At 40.3% G+C, this 20,205-nt stretch overlaps 1 protein-coding gene across 2 annotated transcripts; it reads right to left on the bottom strand.

Moving 5' to 3' along the window:
- Positions 1-1,446: 1,446 nt before the first annotated feature.
- bcl6aa (BCL6A transcription repressor a) lies at positions 1,447-19,089 on the bottom strand. Of its 2 annotated transcripts, XM_078259868.1 has the most exons (10): positions 18,508-19,089; positions 9,285-9,377; positions 5,129-5,300; positions 4,792-5,013; positions 3,733-4,698; positions 3,195-3,376; positions 2,922-3,089; positions 2,697-2,827; positions 2,289-2,426; positions 1,447-2,176 (listed from the first exon to the last, which is right to left on the bottom strand). In XM_078259868.1, the coding sequence occupies exons 1-10, from the start codon at positions 18,533-18,535 to the stop codon at positions 2,033-2,035; spliced, it is 2,244 nt and encodes a 747-aa protein (XP_078115994.1). In that variant the 5' UTR covers positions 18,536-19,089; the 3' UTR covers positions 1,447-2,032. The 2 variants fall into 2 exon arrangements, with proteins under 2 accessions (XP_078115994.1, XP_078115995.1); XM_078259869.1 differs by lacking the exons at positions 9,285-9,377; positions 18,508-19,089 and adding an exon at positions 7,552-7,710.
- Positions 19,090-20,205: the final 1,116 nt, after the last annotated feature.

Here is a 20,205-nt window from a genome sequence, read left to right as displayed (position 1 = left end):
GGTAAAGATCTGTTGTAGTTTTTCTGTTGCATAATACAAGCACTCTTGCTTATCTTTAAAAGAGTATGACTTTTTTTTTTATACCACTTCAAAAATAAAAAGCTATTTTATTACATTTTGATCATGTTATTGTCATTCATGTGACATCTATAAAGTCTTTTAAAACAACCTTATTGCCGTAAGCTGTGATTATGAAAGAAAGTAATTTTCTAAATGACTGAATTTATGGGAAATAAAAATGAGAATCCCTCATTGTGCAGTTATCCAAATCAGAATAAACTTAAAATACATGAGATAATAGTAAAGACTTGACAGCGTACAAGTTTAATACAGGACGCAAAAAACTACAAATACAAGTTTATAAGAGTATGATCAGAAACTATAAAAAAAAGCCATGTTTTCCTAGTGCAACAGTAAAGTTTAGAAGTAAGTTTTCTTCCTGTCCCTGCAGTATTTACCAAACTTTTTAAAAGCCAAGAGATGAGTATGTGACACATTTTGAAAGGTGGTGAGATGAAGTTCTTTCCTGGGATTCACTTTTGGTCAACATCAGGAGAAATCAAGCTATATTTGTGCTTTATTTTTGCAGAACATTCTTTTATAGTTGCTACAAAACTGGTATTTTGTGGATACAGTTAGATTAAACTAAGACTAAAGTTACAATCCTCTGATTTGTAAAGTTTGAACATCCCTGCAGGTTTCACACTTCTAGAACTATGTTTATTTAATAGTTATATATTGTGCTGTATTTGATCTACAAGTTATGTCCTCTAGTAGTTTTTATCCATCTAACAATATTTCTGGAAACATGTTAAAACGGTGTGCCTGTATATCCTACGTCAATTCTTATTTGCAATATGACAAACTCAAATCTGTTGTTAATACATAGAAATCCAATACCTTTATTTTACATTCATACATCTATACCATTGTACAATAATTTTAATGCAGTTAAAAAAGCCCAATCCCAAAACAAGTCCTGAAGATGTACAATGATGAATTTGCATGTTTTAAGGTTGGTGACAAGCATTTAAAAACACACACACACACACACACACACATGGTATAGGACAAGTGATGTCCTTGAGTTGTACCTTAATAGAGCTGGGCTGAATAGAGAGGAATTCAGACACCATAGAGAGAAAGGCACATTGAATACACAGTGTATGTACAAACCAAAAATAGACACTTGCACAACTTTACTGTAGGATCTAGAACAAGGACAAAACTGTAAACCTTCACTTATGGAAAACGAATGAACAAAAACAAAAGTCACATCTATACAAATACACTTAAAGCAAAATATTTTCTTGGTCAGAACAAAGCAGTACCTTGAAATGCATTTTCAACACTTAGATTGGCTCTGCCAGCAGAGAGCAATCCCACAGATATAATTACACAATATGTCACAATATTTATGCCATTGTCCACTTCATGTGCGCTGACAACGGTAATAGAGTACCTCATGCATAACCTCATCAGACAGCAGCAGTCATCTGATATGTTTTAGACTAAATCCAATTACATTAGGACTTTTTTTTCTCCCCTCGTCACATGAATATGGCAACTTGACATGGTGCAACATGTACGTACATCGACATAAAAATGTATAGACAACCCTATACAGCCGCAAATCTCAGAATCTTAAAATATATGTACCACCCGTCAATCAAAATTTTCAATACTTCAGAAAAGTAAGTTCTCTGATATAAAATACTGTATTTTCAAAAAACAGATTAGTTTACATTCCATCCTTCTCAACAAAATAAAGCTTTATATATGTACCTTCAAAGCTTAAAAACACTCCCGACATACACATATATATTCATATCTATATAGAAACAATAAAGTGACTAAGATGCCATAAGTGGCTCTACGTTCACATGTAGTGGAAACCCGTTTAGAATGGCGTACACAGCCAATTTGTCTAATGAACACAGTGTGGCACTACAATTTTGGATGATTGTACAAGTTGGGTCTTTAAATGCCAAGGTCAAGGTTGCCCCCATTAAAACTGTTCCCTTCCCCCAGCTCAGCACGCCTTTGTCATGTCAGTGGGCATGTCAGCCGTCGACATACGGTACTGGATCTTTGTGTTGGTGATGGCGCCGTGCTTCTGTCGGAGATGCAGCCGTAGCTGACTCTTGTGGCGGAAGTGCAAGTTGCATTTCTCACACTGAAAAGGAAAGCGACGCAACTTTTATTTTACTGCATTTTATGATGTTAGCTGCTTATTGTATGATTTTGTAACTGTTTAGGAAGGGAAATAAGAGTATAGGTCAACCTACATGGTAGGGCTTTTCTCCTGTGTGTATACGCAGGTGGCTCTTCAGCGTCTGCAGGTGACGGAAGCGTGTGCCACAGATCTCACAGGGATATGGCTTCTCACCCGTGTGGATCAACACATGGGCGCGGAGATGAGCAACCTGAACATGAACAGAACATAAATCAGCTTGATTCAAACTATCTGACAGCACTGGAACCAATGCGAACTAGTATTGGGGAATGAGTTCTTCTTCCACACAGATCGACGTATTAGTATGCATTGTATAAAAGCCAAAACACCCTTAAGGCTGTTCTTCCCTGTAATTACCTGTACTTCTGTAAAGCTGAAAATGACTATACCCACTCATAGTTAGTGCTATTAGCTCAGACAATTTTTATATAAGGCCAATTTTATTTTAGCGTGTTATTACCTGTACAAAACGAGCTCCACACGTCTCACATTTGTATGGCTTCTCTCCTGAGTGGATGCGAGTGTGAGTCTTGAGGTTAGCTGGTCTGTTAAACTGAGCACCACAGATATTACAGCGATACGGCTTCTCTCCTGAGAAAAGGGAATCAGAGGAAAAGAAACGTTTGAATTGAGCAGCAAAGGAGCATAGACTGGACAGACGGACAAATCCATCTCTTAGATGTACCTGTGTGGACAGTCTTGTGGCTTGCAAGGTTTCCCTTGTAGCGGAAAGCAGCCTGGCAGCGGTCACACTTGTATGGCTTGTCGCTGTGCACTTGGAGCATGTGTTGTTTCAGCGCTTCATCTTCAGCAAACTTGGAGTCGCATTCATTACAGAAGAATGTACCGTTTTCTGTTCAGGCGAAATCATAGTAAAAAAGTTCAGACCTCTAGTCCTAAATAATACATACATCATTGTTGATTTGTCACTGACATTTACCATCCATCTTAAACTCACCACAACTGGAGTCGGAGTATTCTGAGTGCAGCTCAGCCATGTCCTCTGCCAGACGGGTCCTGGAGGTGTTGGGACACACTTCGGAGTGCTTTGGGGACGGCGTGCCGCAGGTCGAGCAGTTCAGGCGGCTCAAGTAGTGTGGAGGGTGGCTGTCACCGTTCCTCAGTGACCCCTCCAGTGCACTATAGACACAAAACAAATAGTTCAAGTCAGACTTCAAATCAGAGCTAAAGCTAAAAAAATTCAATACTTTAAGTCAGACGTAAACAAATATTTTAAATCAAATGTCATTCCAAAATAAAGTTCCTAAAATAATCCCGGTGAATGTCCAAAATTCAGAACAGTAAACAAAATGCATAAAAAAAAAAAAAACATTGACCATTAAACCCTCCGCACACATATTGTATCTTCCTTCATTTCCTCAAAATCCTCCCAGCGCATCATACAAAATGATGCATGTCGCATGTCAAATGGACATTTTCCTGTTGTACACAAGCAAAAAGATGCCACTATGTGTATGAAGAAAAAAAAAACTCACCTGTTAATGATGTTGTTGAGACGACTAGCCTGGGGCACAGGCAGGTCCTCACTGTGATCGCTGCTCTTGCTTGTGGTTTGTGGGTCGAGGTTCTCCGAGTCGCTGGGGTGGAGGTAGGGCGGCAGGCCGAGGCGCTGAGGGGAACGAAGCCCGGGATCCCGCAGCCCCCCCTCGTCTTCCTTAGCACTCTGATTCAGCACGATGAACTTGTACTTTTTCCAGTTGCGAGATTTGGGGTCCTGCGTACCTTGCGGAGCTTGCACTCCGGCAGCTTGGGACAGGCCGGCGTTCTTGCTACTGCTGGACTCTGTTGGGGAGTTGGGCTGGCAGTCTGATTTGAGGGGGCTCTGTGGGCTGCTCATGAGGCTCTTGCGTCCAGCGGAGGAGATTCCCAGGGGGTAGTGCTGATGGATCAGGTCTTCCTCTGCCTGAGGAGCGTGATCTTTTTCAGAGTCTCTCTGGTGCTCCAGGGTCAGCACAGGAAATGCACGCTTTCTTGTGCCGAGAGCGATAGACTGGCTGACCCCCTCGTGGCTTTCCTTCCGCATCTCGTCGTCTCTCGCTACCTCCCTGGAAGCGTAGGTGGTGGAGTGAATAATGCTGGAGGAGCTAGTGCCAACTGCCCTGGTGTATTCTGCCCTGATGAGGTTGGCGCTGTCATGCGGAGAACAATGCTTGTGGTGGATCCCACTCTTAGAGAGGTCAGCAAAAGTGTTTTTGGCATCAGTCAGCTTGCAGAGAGGGAAAGGGAATCCTGGCATGGGAAACTGCCCGTAGAATGGGTAGTTGCTGGGGGTGCTGACCCCGTTGAAAATGTTTGAGCCGTAGGGCCTCCCATCCCTGAATGGAGCCACGCGGCTGTGCAAACTGTCGACAACATCATGGGGCCGGTAAGCATGGACATCCTGAGGTAGAACCAAGGGACTGATCAAAAACTCATCTCTGGGCAGCTTGGCAGCCGGATCACTGGAATAAGAATGAGAAGGTAAAAAAAACTAAACACGACAGATGCTGATAATGATTAATTTGACCAATGTAATGGAACCTTGTTCTGCCTACCTGGACTTGATGAATCTGTGGCAGGTGTCCACAACATGGTCCATCTGCAGGTAGATGGCGGTGTTCATGATCGCCATAATCAGACTCTCCTTTAGTGTGAGACGGGAGGTGTACATGAACTCCAGCAGGATGGCAAAGCCCTCTGGGTCCACCTTCGGATCCAGACTGATCGCATTAAGGTTACACTTGTGGGAGTCAGTAAAGATGGTGTAAAACAGCCCACTGCAGCCATGTCAAAGAAAACGAAATGCAGACAGAGCATATAGAGATCAATCACATCATCTTTAAACTGCAACAGAAACATTGGCTCATATAACTTGGCCTGAATAACACGCACCTGCAAGCCATGAGAACGGTCTTGTGTGCACGAAACTGCTGTCTGTTAACCAAGATAGTGACATCTGTGAGAATATCTCTGCTACGCAGCCGGTTCAGGTTGAGCAGGACATCACTGGCATGGCGTGTGAATTGTATGCAGCTGTCTGCTGCGCAAGCCATTTTGTTAAGTTCTGCAATAAAAAAAAAAAAAAAGACTTCGACATAAAGATTATTTCACAAAAAGCAGTGCCCTGGTAGGCCAATGCCACAATTCACCCATCTGTTTCAATGCTGAAGAACAGGCCATCTTTAAGTAAATGAATTGGGCTGAAATTATTTATGATCCTCACAAGGTCTTTATCAATGTGGCAGACTAAAACAGATACAGGCGGTCCTCCAGAAGGCGGCGCCATTTATTAAATAAACACTGTCTAGACATTTAAATCACACACACACACACACACACACACACACACACACACACACACACACACACACACACACACACACACACACACACACACACACACACACACACACACACACACACACCTTTTTCTAAACCACTGGTTGACAAGTTGATATAACAAATGAAGATGAAGGGAAAATTTGATCACATTCTAACAGACAACATGATTTATGATACAATTCTGTAATAACGGATTTTGTTTTCGATAATACAAAAATGATGACCGGTAATTTTAATTAAATAACAATATCACATATTTGTATAATAAACACCATTAGATGCCCTGAGTATTGTTTTCTTGTTCACATCAACTCGCTCTGTCCTTTCATTTGGTCTGAGTTCAGTCTAACGGAGAAAAGTTGAGGAAAACAGCAAGCAGCTGACTTAGCCTATTACTGAAAACTTCACTAATAACGGCCAAACTATGAGTTTTTATTTCAAGATGTCCTGTTCTGATCTTCAAAATAAGCCGGGGCAGCTGGCAAGGTTATACAGTACCAGTTTTACTCGTTTGCTCTGATCAGACCTGTGACAGCGTGTTGTTGGAAATGAAGCCCAGCAACGCTCTATATTCTCTTTTTCTTTGCTAATATGCTATATTGCATTTCTAGGTCAATTACTGTAAGGGCGTGAAAACTATTATTTAATTAACTCAAGGCAGAAATGGCTTTATAACATGCAGGCGGATTTATGACAGCATCTTGAACTGAATGTGAAGACTGAAGTCTGTAACTGGACACGTCCGAAAATAGAACCAGAACAGAACGCAGCCTTGAATAGACTGATATCCTCTGATCAAAAGGTACCGAGTTATGACCTCTAGTTAGGGACAACAAGCAGTAGGCCTAAATTAGGCTAGTAATTAACTACATTTTCAGAAAATAAATTATGAGGACTGCAACTGGGCTACATAACTTCAGTCAATCTGCCCTATCATAGTTTGTCAATTAAAATGCAGCACACATAATAAGAATAAAGCGTCTCTTTGATTTTCATTTTATTTTATATGCTTAAACATAGTCTTATTGTAACTGTTCCTGAGCATGAACTGAAACTCTCTGATTCCGTGACAGAAATGAGGCAGCAACACTTTGCAGGAAAGCTGAAGCCAACTCCGAGCGCATCTCAGTAAAACCTTTCAACTTGGCAGCGCAGACAGTGTGTCACAGTGGAAACACAACTTGGTGCGACGACGTGTCTTGTAGCCTCTCTGCCGTGGAAAAATACACACACACACACACACACACACACACACACACACACACACATCAGCACCAATGTTTCCGCTACAACGTTACGGTAACACAAGTGCTTGTTCGGCGCAGCCTTTTTTGCGCTCCATTGGAGCAAATTACCGCCAGAGCGACCGCTAAGTAAAAATATCCTGAACCTGAGGCTGCCATGCTGCCAGCAAAGTTCGTTTGACAGAGCCGCCGCCACACTGTGTTGACACTTGACCGTACAAAGTAGCGTTAAATGAGAGCGCATTTAAAGCCCCGGCCGGCTGCACTGACAATGTTAACACCGCCAACTCTGTCCACCCGAGAACCATGTAGGCTACTATAACCCGGGCTCTGGATAGCCTATACACCGATAACATTACACCTAATTTTCATCGGTAGTTATCTCAACGGAGCCTTATTACATCTTTACAACATGACTCTGTATCGGTGCGGCTTGGGGAGCTGCAGCGGAGGAAGACTGCTGTCTGCCCCGCTAGTTCAACCGCGACCAGCTCACTCCAGCGCAGCGCGGGGCAGATGATCTGTCAGAGAGCAGCGCACTGCCTGTCTCCGTCACTACAGCGGCCACTTCACAGCTTCTGCTCGGCACTGTTCAAACTGCCAGCAGACACAGTCACACACAAACACCTAAACAGCACAAATGGACAAATAGCTGTCTAAAACATAGCAACACACAGTAGATAACAACTTCGCGCCAATTTAGAGGAAAAATGAATTTAAAAAAATCACCTGGTAGCGCTTTCCTAGAAACTTCTTGCATCACCACTTCTAAGAACCCCAGTTCTAAGAATCAGACGAGCTCAATTCTCGGAATTTGAGCCTGAGACCGTACCACTTTCCCGTGACAGGGGTGTGATATTTTTTCCCCTTGTGGTGAAAAGAACTTCTTTCCAAAGCGGTTATTCTAGCGAGTATTGCACATTATGATTTTTACAGTAAACACTGCTTACATCTAGTGTTTGAATGAGTAAAAAAATCTGAATTATATTGTAAAATAATGCAGGAAATTGTTTCATTGTGATCCAACCCCCCCTGCGCTTGGTTGAATCCACAGTCACAGGACGTCGAGTCGGCGACGTCACGAGTTCCTTAAACCCAGCCCCCGAAATTCTCAGAACTAATTTATATTCCATTTTTTAGGCAATGTGTCGTTTCGTTGCCGTTCGTCGCATCTAACACCCAGACCCTACATGTAGGCTACTGCACACACGCCGAGATCATAATTAGATATGACTGGCGTGCTCTTCTTATCCAGAATTCATTTTTTAGCCAGATTTCCTGCAGGTATGCTCTCTTCAGATGAGGAATGCTGCGAATCACCAATCGGGGGTTTGTTGAAAAAAGAAAGCTTTAATAGATTTATTATTTACAAGTAGGCTATATGAGGGAGTCAGTTGAGCGTGTGTAAGTGAGTTTGTTAAACGGTTTGGTGTTTCAGTTAATGCATGGTCGGATTGGCAATTGTTAAGTCGAGTTTTATATTCTCATATGCGCATATAACGGTTTAATGCACTCTCGCTTAATGGCCGCTATTGTGTTAAAGCGACTGTTTTCTTTCCAGACAGTGGGTGACATTAACATGTTAGACTAATTAGATGCGATCTACAGTCCTAATATTAACTTCATGATTAACGTTACATAGAAAACTTGTTGCATGAAAGCAAGCGCATCACCAATCTAAATGGTATGAGCAAGGATGTAGCCTGCATACAAGTTGAATGCAATCAAGCCTCGGTTATAATTCAGAATCGGGCATATGGGTTTGATATTGAGGGTATTAATGTTTAAAATGCCATTAGACTTATTATAGGCTACTGTGAAATTGAATGTCTTGGTGTAAAAAATGTTACATGCATTTGTAACTTGGACTCCTTAGCAGGCTCCATCCTCCTCCAAAAACAGTTTAGACAGACTTTAGCCTCTTGTTATGTGGACGGTTGCCTTTTCTTTTGAAATGTTTTCTCTCCTTCCTCCAAAAAAAACACTTTTTTAATAGAAGGGGAGGATGCCTTGTTCATGTCGGATGATGTGCACACTTACAACAAAAAATATTGCTCATTGAAATGCAAAGTGAAAGTTTCCTGGAAAATGCTACTATTTAATTTATAGCATGTATAGGCTACTCCATGTTGCATAATTTCTCAGATTTGGGAGAGAATAAACTGAGTATTTCATTTATTTCTTTATTTTACTTTTCAGCTTACTAGTGTTGTGTTTGACTTCGTGCTCTTTTAGTTTGAAAAGTATTTGTATAAAACGATGGCACGGAAGAGAAGTTGAACTCTGTAGTTTGTTTCTTCCTTGCATGAAGATGAGAACTGGTGTGGATTTACATATATAAATATATCTTCTTTTTTTTTGCCAGTGGTTGCCTGGTTAGGGGATGTGTACTGTATGACAGCATCTCAAAAATTGTGTTCATTTCATGAGTTGTGGGCAAGCATTTACTGTCAGTGACTCACCGTGGAAACTTTGCTTTTGGTGATTCCAAACCACGGATTCCCCGTCTTTTCTCATCCCGTTCACCCCTTGGCACAGCAGGAGCATCTGCTGAGCTGAGAGTACACACAAAGACAAGTTCATACAATGAATTAGAAGATATATTAGTTTGCATTACAACAATGAAAGTGTACACTCAATTAAAACTCTCCTTTCTAAATAGGCTATATCCTTTATCTTCAGTAGTTTTAATATTGCAAAATAACACACACCATCTCTGCTTAGATTGAAATGTAAAGATCAATGGGCAAACAAAGGTGGAAGCATGAGCTCTAGTCATCAATGCTAACAATTAGTAACACACAGCACATGCCATGTTCAAACATACGACCTTGTATTTTATTTTGGTAAATATTCATTGACTTTTAACACCTCCACACCTATTGATTATTATTATTATGTTTTATCAAGTCTTTGAGGAAAATGTTGTAAAGCTCATGATCTTAAATTTGATGAAGATGAACGGAGAAAGGTAAAATACATTTTAAAATGAGATTATCTACATTTTCATGTAAAATATTTTTTTTAATCTTAACTAAGATGTTTCTCTCATTTTCTCTCAGAAAAAAAATGAGTTTTAATTATAGGGACATTTGAGCTGTGTCAGTCAGTGTGATAGAAACATCCACATGAATCAGATGCAGCCCTTTCTTTTGGTTTTTGTTCAACCCTTCATGTGACGCCTCACTCAACTCTAATGTAACCCACATTTCCTTGTGGAGTGCCTGAGCATCCACCCATCTGGATCCAGCATCCCACTAAAAAACACTCCAGGTGTTTCCAAACCAATGAGGGGGGGGAGAAAAAAAGTCTCCAAAATAATTAAGACGCACACTTTTACTGCAACCTCCGATTCAGCACTGCCAAATAAAGACTATGTTGAGCTCCAAACAAAGAGCAGCATCAACTTTATTTTAATCCACTTGGGGGATGTTTAAGGCGCTCCGGCACAGTTATGCATAATGCACGGCCATAAACCATCCAGGAGTTCGGAGAGAGAGATGTGTAATTTACCAAAGCCCCATGCTGTGCCCAGCTATAGAAGGAGGAGATAATTACTGCATTTCCTTGGCAAACTTTTACTCAACCAATTCCTAGCAAAAAATAAATGACCCACTTACACAGGGCAGAGAAACAGTGCAGGGTAGCTGATCAATATCAATCTGTGTGAATAACACACAGGGCACATTGTTACATTATGAACAGTGTATCAGTTAATCCTTGATCTCCATTCAGGCTGCATAATGAAATATAACGGCTCATGATGTTAAGTTCTTGGTCTCTTTGTGTAGCACGCTGCAACACAAACAATCACAGCCAAAGCAGGTTGTGACAGTGATTCAACTCTGCCCCGGCCAGTAACAGCTGCAAATATATAAAAAAAATAATAATAATAATGCTTGTACACGTCTGACACATTATGAAACATCTCCAAGTTGTATCATTGCGTACACTTGGTGCATGATAGGTCATTGAATAGAAATGCCCACTGACAAATGCCCGAGGCCCGGAGGTTGCCTCACTTTTTTTTTCTTCATAAACTGCACACTTTTGTCTCGTTTCACAGCAAATTTCTGCCAACTTCAGTGTTCATTGTCAGCAAAGATGTGAGTGTGGAGTTTTGTTCTGTGAGGCATGATGCAACCAAGCTGTAACACCAAACAGAAAATGCTGTTAGCTACAGAGGTCTTTTTAGTTCCTTTCTTTAAAAGAATTTCTTTTCATATTAAGTTTCACTTTTCTAACTCCATGCATCCCAGAAGCTTTTTTTTTAATTTTTTCCTTCTTCTTTTGTCCACAATAAAGTCGCCCTTTGTCAATCACCATCGGATTTGGACACGGCTATACAGTATGTCTATAAAAAAAAGAAAAAAGATTTGTTCCTCTGTTGTATTTTCTTATACAGCTTCCTTGATCGTCTGTTTGTGCAGATCATCGAAAACAAATGACATGCATAATTTATAACGCCAGTTAAAGAACACGACGTGAGATAAAATAGATGCAGTGAAAAATTCACTGATGCCACTTCAAGAGATGTTTCTGCGCAGGTAATGATGAGCACACTTTACTTGGAAGCTTGCCACCTTGCCTTTTTTTTTGATTAACAGACCAACTGCCTATATATATATATATATTAAAATATATTCTGACACAAAATCAACGTCTTGTTTGCAACAATGCTGCTGCTGTCTCCACACTTACACAATCCAGGTTGAGAGATGGCTTTCATCCCACTTGACAAGGTTAACCTTTAAACACTGTTCGTTGCTACCCCCCCCCCCAGTTAATTTACTGTCCGCGGTCAAATTTGACCGGACAGTTTTAACTGCTCTTATTTTAACATAAATGCCAATAAAAATGACAAATGGGTTTGTGTGTTTCTGTGTGTGCGTGCATGCATGTGTGTGTGAACATTGGCGGTTCACATGCACAAGTGGCAACATGACACATGAACTTTGTGTGTGTGTGTGTGTGTGTGTGTGTGTGTGTGTGTGTGTGTGTGTGTGTGTGTGTGTGTGTGTGTGTGTGTGTGTGTGTGTGTGTTTGTGTGTGTGTGTGTGTGTGTGTGTGTGTGTGTGTGTGTGTGTGTGTGTGTGTGTGTGTGTTTCTGTGTGTGTGTGTGTCTGTGTGTGTGTGTGCGCGTGCATGCATGTGTGTGCGAACATTGGTGGTTCACATGCACAAATGACAAATTGCAGTCATGGTGCAGTGTCCCTTGCAAATGGAAGCTTTGCACCTGAGAATGGGTACACAAGCACAGGAGAGTTGTAGGAGTGTGTGTATGGAGATGTATTTTATCTCCTGGATGAAAATTATACTCTTTCCCATTCATTTCCTATGGCGGTCATTTTTAACTGTAAACAAAAGAAGTGTGACTAAGTTGAATAAATCACTCAAAATTCAAAGAAAGTAGTCACAATGAATGTTATGTGTTCAAATGCCTTTTGTGAAGGATATCATAAGGTCTTAAAGGCAATCTGATGACAACTGCCATATTTATGGTACAGGGAATGTGTAAATCGGTCATTTTTGACCGGAACAGTGTTAGAAGGTTAAAAACACACCAGGAAGATAAGCAGCAGAAGGGAATCATAGAGAGGGAAAGGAGTCCCTGGATTGTGTGTTCTGCTGTTAGTATGATTTTGAGTATGAACTTTTTGGCATTCTATTTGGATTAGTTCCCTCTTCCTGTAACTTTAATTGATGACTCACAACTTACGCCAGTGGTGGAATGTAACGAAGTACATTTACTCAAGTACTGTACTTAAAGCTATAGTGCGTAGTTTCTGTCTCCCCCATGAGGAATTCTAAGTTATGACAACAACACTGTCGGTGCGTCCACATGATACAAGCCTTCTGTGATCGCGCACCACAGAGGTTGTTATCTACACCACTCGAGTGTCTGCGTGTGAAAGTCACGGGACGCCACAATCTTCTGAACATAGTCCTACTGAGAAATCCAGAGAGTTGTGTGGAGCTGATAGTCTTAATTAGCTTTGTAGCAACTCATTTGGTAATGGCTTGAATGTAACAGACGATCATTTATATCAAAAAGTTACGCACTAAAGCTTTAAGTCCAAATGTTGAGGTACTTGTACTTTACTTGAGTCTTTTCTTTTCATGCTACTTTCTACTTCTACTCCACTATATTTCAGAGAGAAATATTGTACTTTTAACTCCACTACATTCATCTGACAGCTAGAGTTACTAGTTACTTTACAAATGAAGATCTTTGCACACAAAACACATGTAGTTTATAAAATACAATGTTTTATTATAAACTAAACTACCCAACAATATAACAGCCTACAAGTCCAGCTGAAATGATTAATCGATTGATAGAACGTTTTTGATCGTTTCCAGTTTCTAGAATGTGAGGCTTATTCTACATCGACTACTTTTAATCAATGACAAAATGATGCTGTGTGGCAGGAAAATAATCAGTATTACGGTTACGGTTAACTCTTGCTGAGACATTGTATGATTTACAATTATTCTTGAACGTGTCATCTGGGGTTTTGACAAAAGTTAGAGGAACCAGAGGGGTCAAAGGTTATATGACGCCACTGACAGGTGACTAAACCAAACATCCCGTGTCAGAAATAAAATTATAGATTTTTCTGGGATTGAAAATAGTTGGAAACATTTGGGATAGTGTAAGTACACGACTCAACAAAATATATAACATAGGTATAGTCATTTTTAGACATTTTAATGCAGAAATGTTACATATGTACCTTTTAATACTTTAAGTACGTTTTCCCGATGATACTTACATACTTTTACTTAACCCTTGTGTTGTCGTCCCGTCAACCATGAACTTGTCGTACTTCAGTTTAAAAATTGAAAATGAACTTTTTTGGGCGCTTTTTTCCCTAGAGGTTTTTGTTGCTTTTCTCGATGCTTTTGACATTTTGTTTTCATTCATAGTCAGTAAACCCAAATTTATATGGCATTATACCTCATTTTTAAGATGAAAAAAAGCAGAAGTCATGAATTATTTTGACTAATAGTTAAGATCAGAGGATATTGATGGCTCACAGACTGGTTTATGTCAAAATTACTTGCAGTGTGCCTGCATGTGTGAATAACCTTGAGTTCAGCAGCCTGCCTGTGCAAGCTACATGCTAAGGTTATAATCAGAGCAGAGGCGTGTTGGTGGGCTAGAATTCCAATTTGGTCGAATCAAAGCATGTAGATTCAGGACTTTCTCAGGGCCAGCTGAGAGGAGCCAGAATGCAGCCTGCAGACTCCAACTTGATGGAATTTTCCACACATACCACAAACAGTCCCTTCCCAGTATGCCATCTGCTGGCTGATGGGTCAGTTACTTCCACAAAAACATGAGGAGATATAGTACAAGCGTGCAGTAATAGCAGCCATGCATATAAAATACATCTTCACAGTTTGTGTTTTTGCTCTATCTTCCCCTCTTTTCTCTCACATGCCCAGGGCTGCAAAATACAGGAGTTCCAAGAGCACATGATGAGGAGGAGTTGTTAAATTTGGGAAAACTTCTGCACAGATCAGTTTCAAAGCCACGTTATGTGTCTCTACATGGATTCAGCTTGGTATTTTAACAGCGGTATCCACTCTCAGCTTTAGTGCAGAGATGTTAAACGGTAAACAAGTGTGTCTTATTTCATTGCACCACCCTCAATTATGATCCAATAAGAATCATCTGTCCTGAATCAACCCCCTTTCCTGCACTGCTGTCACAACACCTATTAGTTAGTATCAAACTGTACATCTGAATGTGTTGGGTGTGTGAAACGTTGGGAGGCTCCTTCCTTATATCACACAACTTTTTGTTTGACTTTAGGAACATGCATTCTCCTGCTTACCAGTGTACACATATTACAGACAGGGGGACTCACCTAGCAAGCTCACACAAGTTTCAAAATAGTTAGCCAAAAATAATGGATACGTAGTTTAAATAGTTAGCTAAGAGAGCATAAACATTTGAAATAATGTGCCAAAAGAAATTAATCAATGGCTGACATGATTATCTAAAATTAAGTTGAAAACAGTGAGTGAAATCTATTTGAAATAGAAATCTGAAAGTAATAGCGGAACAGTCAAAATGATTAGCTAAAAGTAATGGATAAATGGTTGAAAGATTCAGCTTCTGCCACTTTAAAGCTGTAGTGCGTAACTTTTTGATATTAATGAACATCATACATACATTCAAGCCATTACCAAATGAGTTGCTACAAAGCTAATTAAGACTATCAGCTCCACACAACTCTCTGGATTTCTCAGTAGGACTATGTTCAGAAGATTGTGGCGTCCCGTGACTTTCGTGCGCAGAATCTTGAATGAAGATAATGACCTCTTCTGAAGAGTCCATCATGTTTTTAATCCTCTGTGTCCTCCTTGGCTACTAGCAACTACGTTGGGGAGGGGCGAGTGTGCGATCACAGAAGGCTTGTATCATGTGGACGCGCTGACAGTGTTGTTGTCATTACTTAGAATTCCTCATGGGGGAGACAGAAACTATGCACTATAGCTTTAAGTGCTACTGTAGTAGTAAGAATGCAAACCTGACCAAATTGACCCAAACATCGACAATTGCAATGTATACAAAAAAACCTATAACCATATCCACTTTTTGTAGTGTTACTTTACATGTCTATCTGAGTTGTATCTATGTAAAATGCCTGCTTAGATGCTTAAAGTGTGTTTTCAGCGTATCTTTTCACATTTCAATTGAACATATTTGAGACATTGTCCAGCACTTTGGTGACAATGCAGGAAAACACAATCACACTTTCTCTAGAAACGGCATCCAGTGATTTCAAGGGTCTCACATTACCACTGACACGCTGCAGGAGTGTAAAATAAATACAACTTTGTGCAAAGCTGAGCATGCAAACTGTGAAGATTTCATTTCAAGCTTGCCATTTGCACTGTGTAGGCAATGCAGATAGCATTTCTTCTGTATTTACGTATGTCCCGGTGGAATCTTCCAATGATATCATGTTTATGGGGACATAAAGGCCACTGAACCAGTTTGAAGTCTTTGTTTTTTACTGGAATGATTGTTCACAAGCAATTTAATTGTGTTTAGAGCAGAGATCTTCAACAGGGGGTCTGTGACCCCTAGGGGGTCATCAGAGTTACTGCAGTTATTGTTTGATGTATATTATTTGAAAGCTTAAGGACTTACTTTGCCTTCCACGTGTATGTTTAATATTAAAACATAATGTTTAAATAATATATCCATTTTCATCCATCTGTCCCAGTTTAACATGCTACTAACTACATTTTTATACAATACATGTAGTAAGGGGTCCCTGCTCAGTCTCTCTTTCAGCTAAGGGGTCCTAGGCCTAAAAAACGTTAAAGACCCCTGATTTAGAGTATAGAAGTTAAACTGATGCTGAAACAATAGCAAAAACAAAGTCTCTCCGCATAGACACAGAGTCACAGTCAGTGTTTAGTTTTGGACTTGGCTCTCATGTCATTCATTCCATCAGTTAACTGTTCTTAATCTCTCTCTCTCTCTCTCTCTCTCTCTCTCTCTTTCTCTCTCTCTCGCCCCTGCACTCCAGCCCAATTTCAGTTTATATCAAATTCTCCCCTGTTACATTGCGCCCACTGCCTGCATCTAATGCCAACGACTGATCCTGGTACATAGGGCTGGTTAAATAGGAACTACACACACCTAGCTCCAGGCCGCAATTCAACAAGAACCACACACAAAGCACTTAGCACATCCACCACCTCAGCTCTCTGTCTCTACAGCTCCTGTGTTTGAAAAATACTACAATATCATAGGTAATTCTGGGTAAAGCATTTCATATGAAATATATTATTTCCTCACAGGCAAGTCCACTACTGCTACAAAAAAAAAAATAATAAGCTAAAAACAGGCTTTAGATGAGCTTTCATATTTTCATTTCATGGGAAAAATCTGGCATTAGCCCTCAGTGTATTTCAGTAGAGATCATCATCAAATGTTCACAGCCTCTATTAGTATTATATAGGTGTATTTTTCATGTCAGCTTTTTATTTATTTTTTGGTTTCCTCCAGCCAAAGCAGTAAATGGATTTAAATCCAACATGGAAACATGGGATTGGCGAGGATGAAAGCAATCCCACCAAAGCCACAGAAGTCAACTGCTTTACCCCCCCAACTCTGGGTACTTAGATGGATTCAAGAAGAGGTCATTCAAAAATGTTTGTGATATATCAGTCATGATACATGTATAATGCATTAAATGCACACACAACTTTTTTTTCTTTCATGTTTCATCCAATTTCTGAATAATCTGTTAGTTTTGCTTAAAATGTATCATTTTTGATTGATTTTTCTTCTTTGTCTTGTTAGCGCCTACACCCTTATTTCAGCCAATACATGAAACCAGACAAACAGTGCTTTCTCCTTCTAAACTCTGGAAAACCTCCCACTCTTTATGTTTGCTAGAAACAAATCAACTCATATAACCATCAGGCCTCATTAACCTGCATTTATGCACATTTGAAACAAAAGAAATGAGCATATTTTTAAATACAATTAATTCTTACTAATGTATCACAGTTAAGAGCTACTGCATCCCTCAGTGCTTTCATTCAAAGTAACTCTGAAGCCCAGGAAATGCCAGGTGGAAGTGCTGATGCAAGAAAGCAGAGTGCCACCTGTGTGTTATCTGTTCTACATCACACATGCAGACACTCTTGGTATCTGCAGCACTACAGACATATTTAGTGTTCTGTGTGCATGGGACCACAAGCATTTTATGATATCATCACATGTGAACCAGCCATAGTATAGATAGCATTGTGCATAAATGATCTGTTTTCTAAGGTTGAAGGAGACTTTTGATGGTAAAACGTCTTTTTTGACATAGCTTTACTCAAACCACTTACCTTTGTTTTTGTCTTTTGTGCAGCCGTGGAAAGATTCTCACATGAAAATCAAAAGTGAATCAAATATAGGTCTCTCAAATCACCCAAATCCTTTCAGGCTCACGCTGAATGTCTATTCTACATGTATTTACATACTGTAGATAAGCCTGTGAGGACATTAATTGTTGTATTCTGGTCCTCCCATTTGCTTATCAGATGTCAGTTGTTTTATCGTGACCCCTGTAAATTATACTTTGCATGCTCGCTCTTGTTAATGTTGTGACTGAGCAAGCGATTGAGCACTATATTGATTTGATCTCTGAGATTAGTTGAGCATCATACGAGTGCTATGGAAATATACACTTATTTCAGTGCAGGAGTTGGCGAGTTAGCTTTGTCTGTGGAAGAATGTTTTTTTTTTAGCTGTCACTCGTCCTGTGGATACAGTTTGCTCAATTAAGACATGTTAGACAAAAGAATGGGAACGATTTCATGACCAGTCCCATTGATGATAAGAAACTATAATGAAATATATATTTCTCTGTATATAGTAACTATATATAGTTTTAAATATCATTTCTTAATGCAATGTAGTATTACCTGAACAAAGCCTTGTGTCCTTATGGCAATATATGACAAGAACTGGTAATATAGCAATTCAAAATCAGTCTAGTCAAGTATGTCAAGTGTCTGAAATTTTTTATATTAATTTACACTTTTTGTTATTTCAATCATTTTTGTTAAATATATATTACACATTCATTTATTTTTCCAGCATTGAAATGTTGTCATCCTAGGGGCAGGTTTTGAGAAATAGAATAAAATTAGTCTCACCTTTTTTCTGCTGGAAGGAGTGAGGCATGATGGGATCTGTAGTGGAAATCGAGGAGGAAGTGCCTGTGCCTTGAATTCAAAGCAGTGAGCCGAGGTTCAAGAAGCGAAGGGGGGCCTCTTCTGCACTTCCAAAAAAAGTCTTTTCACTGAGATCAATCTACTGTTCTACCTGACTATGGCAAGGTCCAGCTCAGCAAAAACACAACCCGCCCAAACTGTGTTCACCAGAGTTGTATTTTTCTGGCAAGTAATATGTTCCAGGATGCAGAGTCTGACTGGTCCCCCCCACCGCCCCCTCCCTAAGCTGGAGGGATGAAGCTGTCTTCAGTGCAAGAGGGCACCGAGTCTGAGTCAGGCGGTGGCGGAGCAGCTCTGGTGAAGCCTCATGCCTGTCAGTGTTCAGCAGGATGGGAACGCTTCTGGAAAGGCGGGCGCGGCAGCGGCAGCGGGGCTGAAGTGAGTCAAGTCGACTGAGCACGCTTCATGTTAGTGAACCGGTCCACAGGGCATCTCTTGCTCTCTGAGCTGATAGGCCGCCTGCACTCTAGCGTTCATTGATTGTAGCACTCATTCGCTCCACGTTTCCATGAATGCTGAAACCGTGGGGCAAAAAAAAAAGAGGAAGAGATTAAACAGCCTGTAAAATAATCCCAGTTTTCCTATCTATAATTCATTTGAATGGAGAGTCTACAATCCCATTAAACCACAGGAACACAAACCATCAACTACAGCAGTGCCTTTACCGTGGAGGAACTCCTGGAGCTCAGGCCATCTGCCAGATTAGAGATTTTCATATACGGCGATGACACATTGTTTTATAAACAGAGCTTTTATACAACAAACATTTCAGTGTCCTGGAGCATTAATCTACCTAAGCTGATCTCAATCCATGGAACCATCCATGGAAGATATTGCTCTTTATAACTTGTCTCGTGGAGGGGGGGTGTTATTACATCACGCCAGCTGTCACTTCAACCTAGCACAGCCAATAGGAAGGTCAACAATGTGACTGCCACCGAGAAAATTAGGGAAAATCCTGAAAACAGTAAAGCAATATTTGGGGGAAATTCTACAGTGTTACTACTTTTTATTTTTTTAAATCACTCATGGCAACGTCAAATCATTAGAGTTGAGCTGCATATAATCATTTTCATTTTTTTGTTTGCAAAAAACAAAGCACTTTTCTGCACATGAATCCATAGTGTTAATGTAAAAGCCAGAGTATCAGTGTGTAATCGCTCTCGACACCTGATGTTGAACTCAGATTAAATGAATGCATGCTGTCCGTGCAGATAAGCTCACCTCAGTGGGTAAGAACTCCCAAAGCTCTTGCTATTAACAGCGTTAACATGCTGCACAGCTTTACTGTGTCAGCATCAGGCTCTGTTGTGACTGCCATCATGACAGAAAAAATGAGTGACCAATGCATCAGAATGTGCACTTATACAAGAAACATGAGAGGGAAATGAGATGTATATGGCAGTTTGACAGATCTGTACTGTATGTTCATCGCAGCTACGGGGATAATCCATTGGATGAGTGGACTAATATTCAGCCAATCCTGCTAAAGCCAAATTAGTCCAACACATTTCCATCATATTTCAGAATAAAGCAGCGCGAAACAATCTGAGCTCTTGGGATAGTGACGGCAAATGACCGGTGAGCCCTCAGATCCCTGTGATCCAGGGATAAACTTCT

The sequence above is a fragment of the Sander vitreus genome, chromosome 9 (assembly GCF_031162955.1).
Source record: "Sander vitreus isolate 19-12246 chromosome 9, sanVit1, whole genome shotgun sequence".
In the NCBI taxonomy this organism is placed as follows: Eukaryota; Metazoa; Chordata; class Actinopteri; order Perciformes; family Percidae; genus Sander; species Sander vitreus.
The sequence above is the reverse complement of the archived record's forward strand: the minus strand, read 5'-3'. Positions and strand labels throughout refer to the sequence as shown.

What these genes read in the sequence shown, in the direction of transcription:
- bcl6aa (XM_078259868.1), bottom strand. Translation starts at nt 18,535, where the DNA reads ATGCCTCACTCCTTCCAGCAGAAAAAAG. An exon ending in ACCGTTCTCATGGCTTGCAG is followed by an intron (nt 5,014 to 5,128) that starts GTGCGTGTTATT and finishes ACATGGCTGCAG; the next exon opens with TGGGCTGTTTTACACCATCT. An exon ending in ATACTCCGACTCCAGTTGTG is followed by an intron (nt 3,090 to 3,194) that starts GTGAGTTTAAGA and finishes TCGCCTGAACAG; the next exon opens with AAAACGGTACATTCTTCTGT.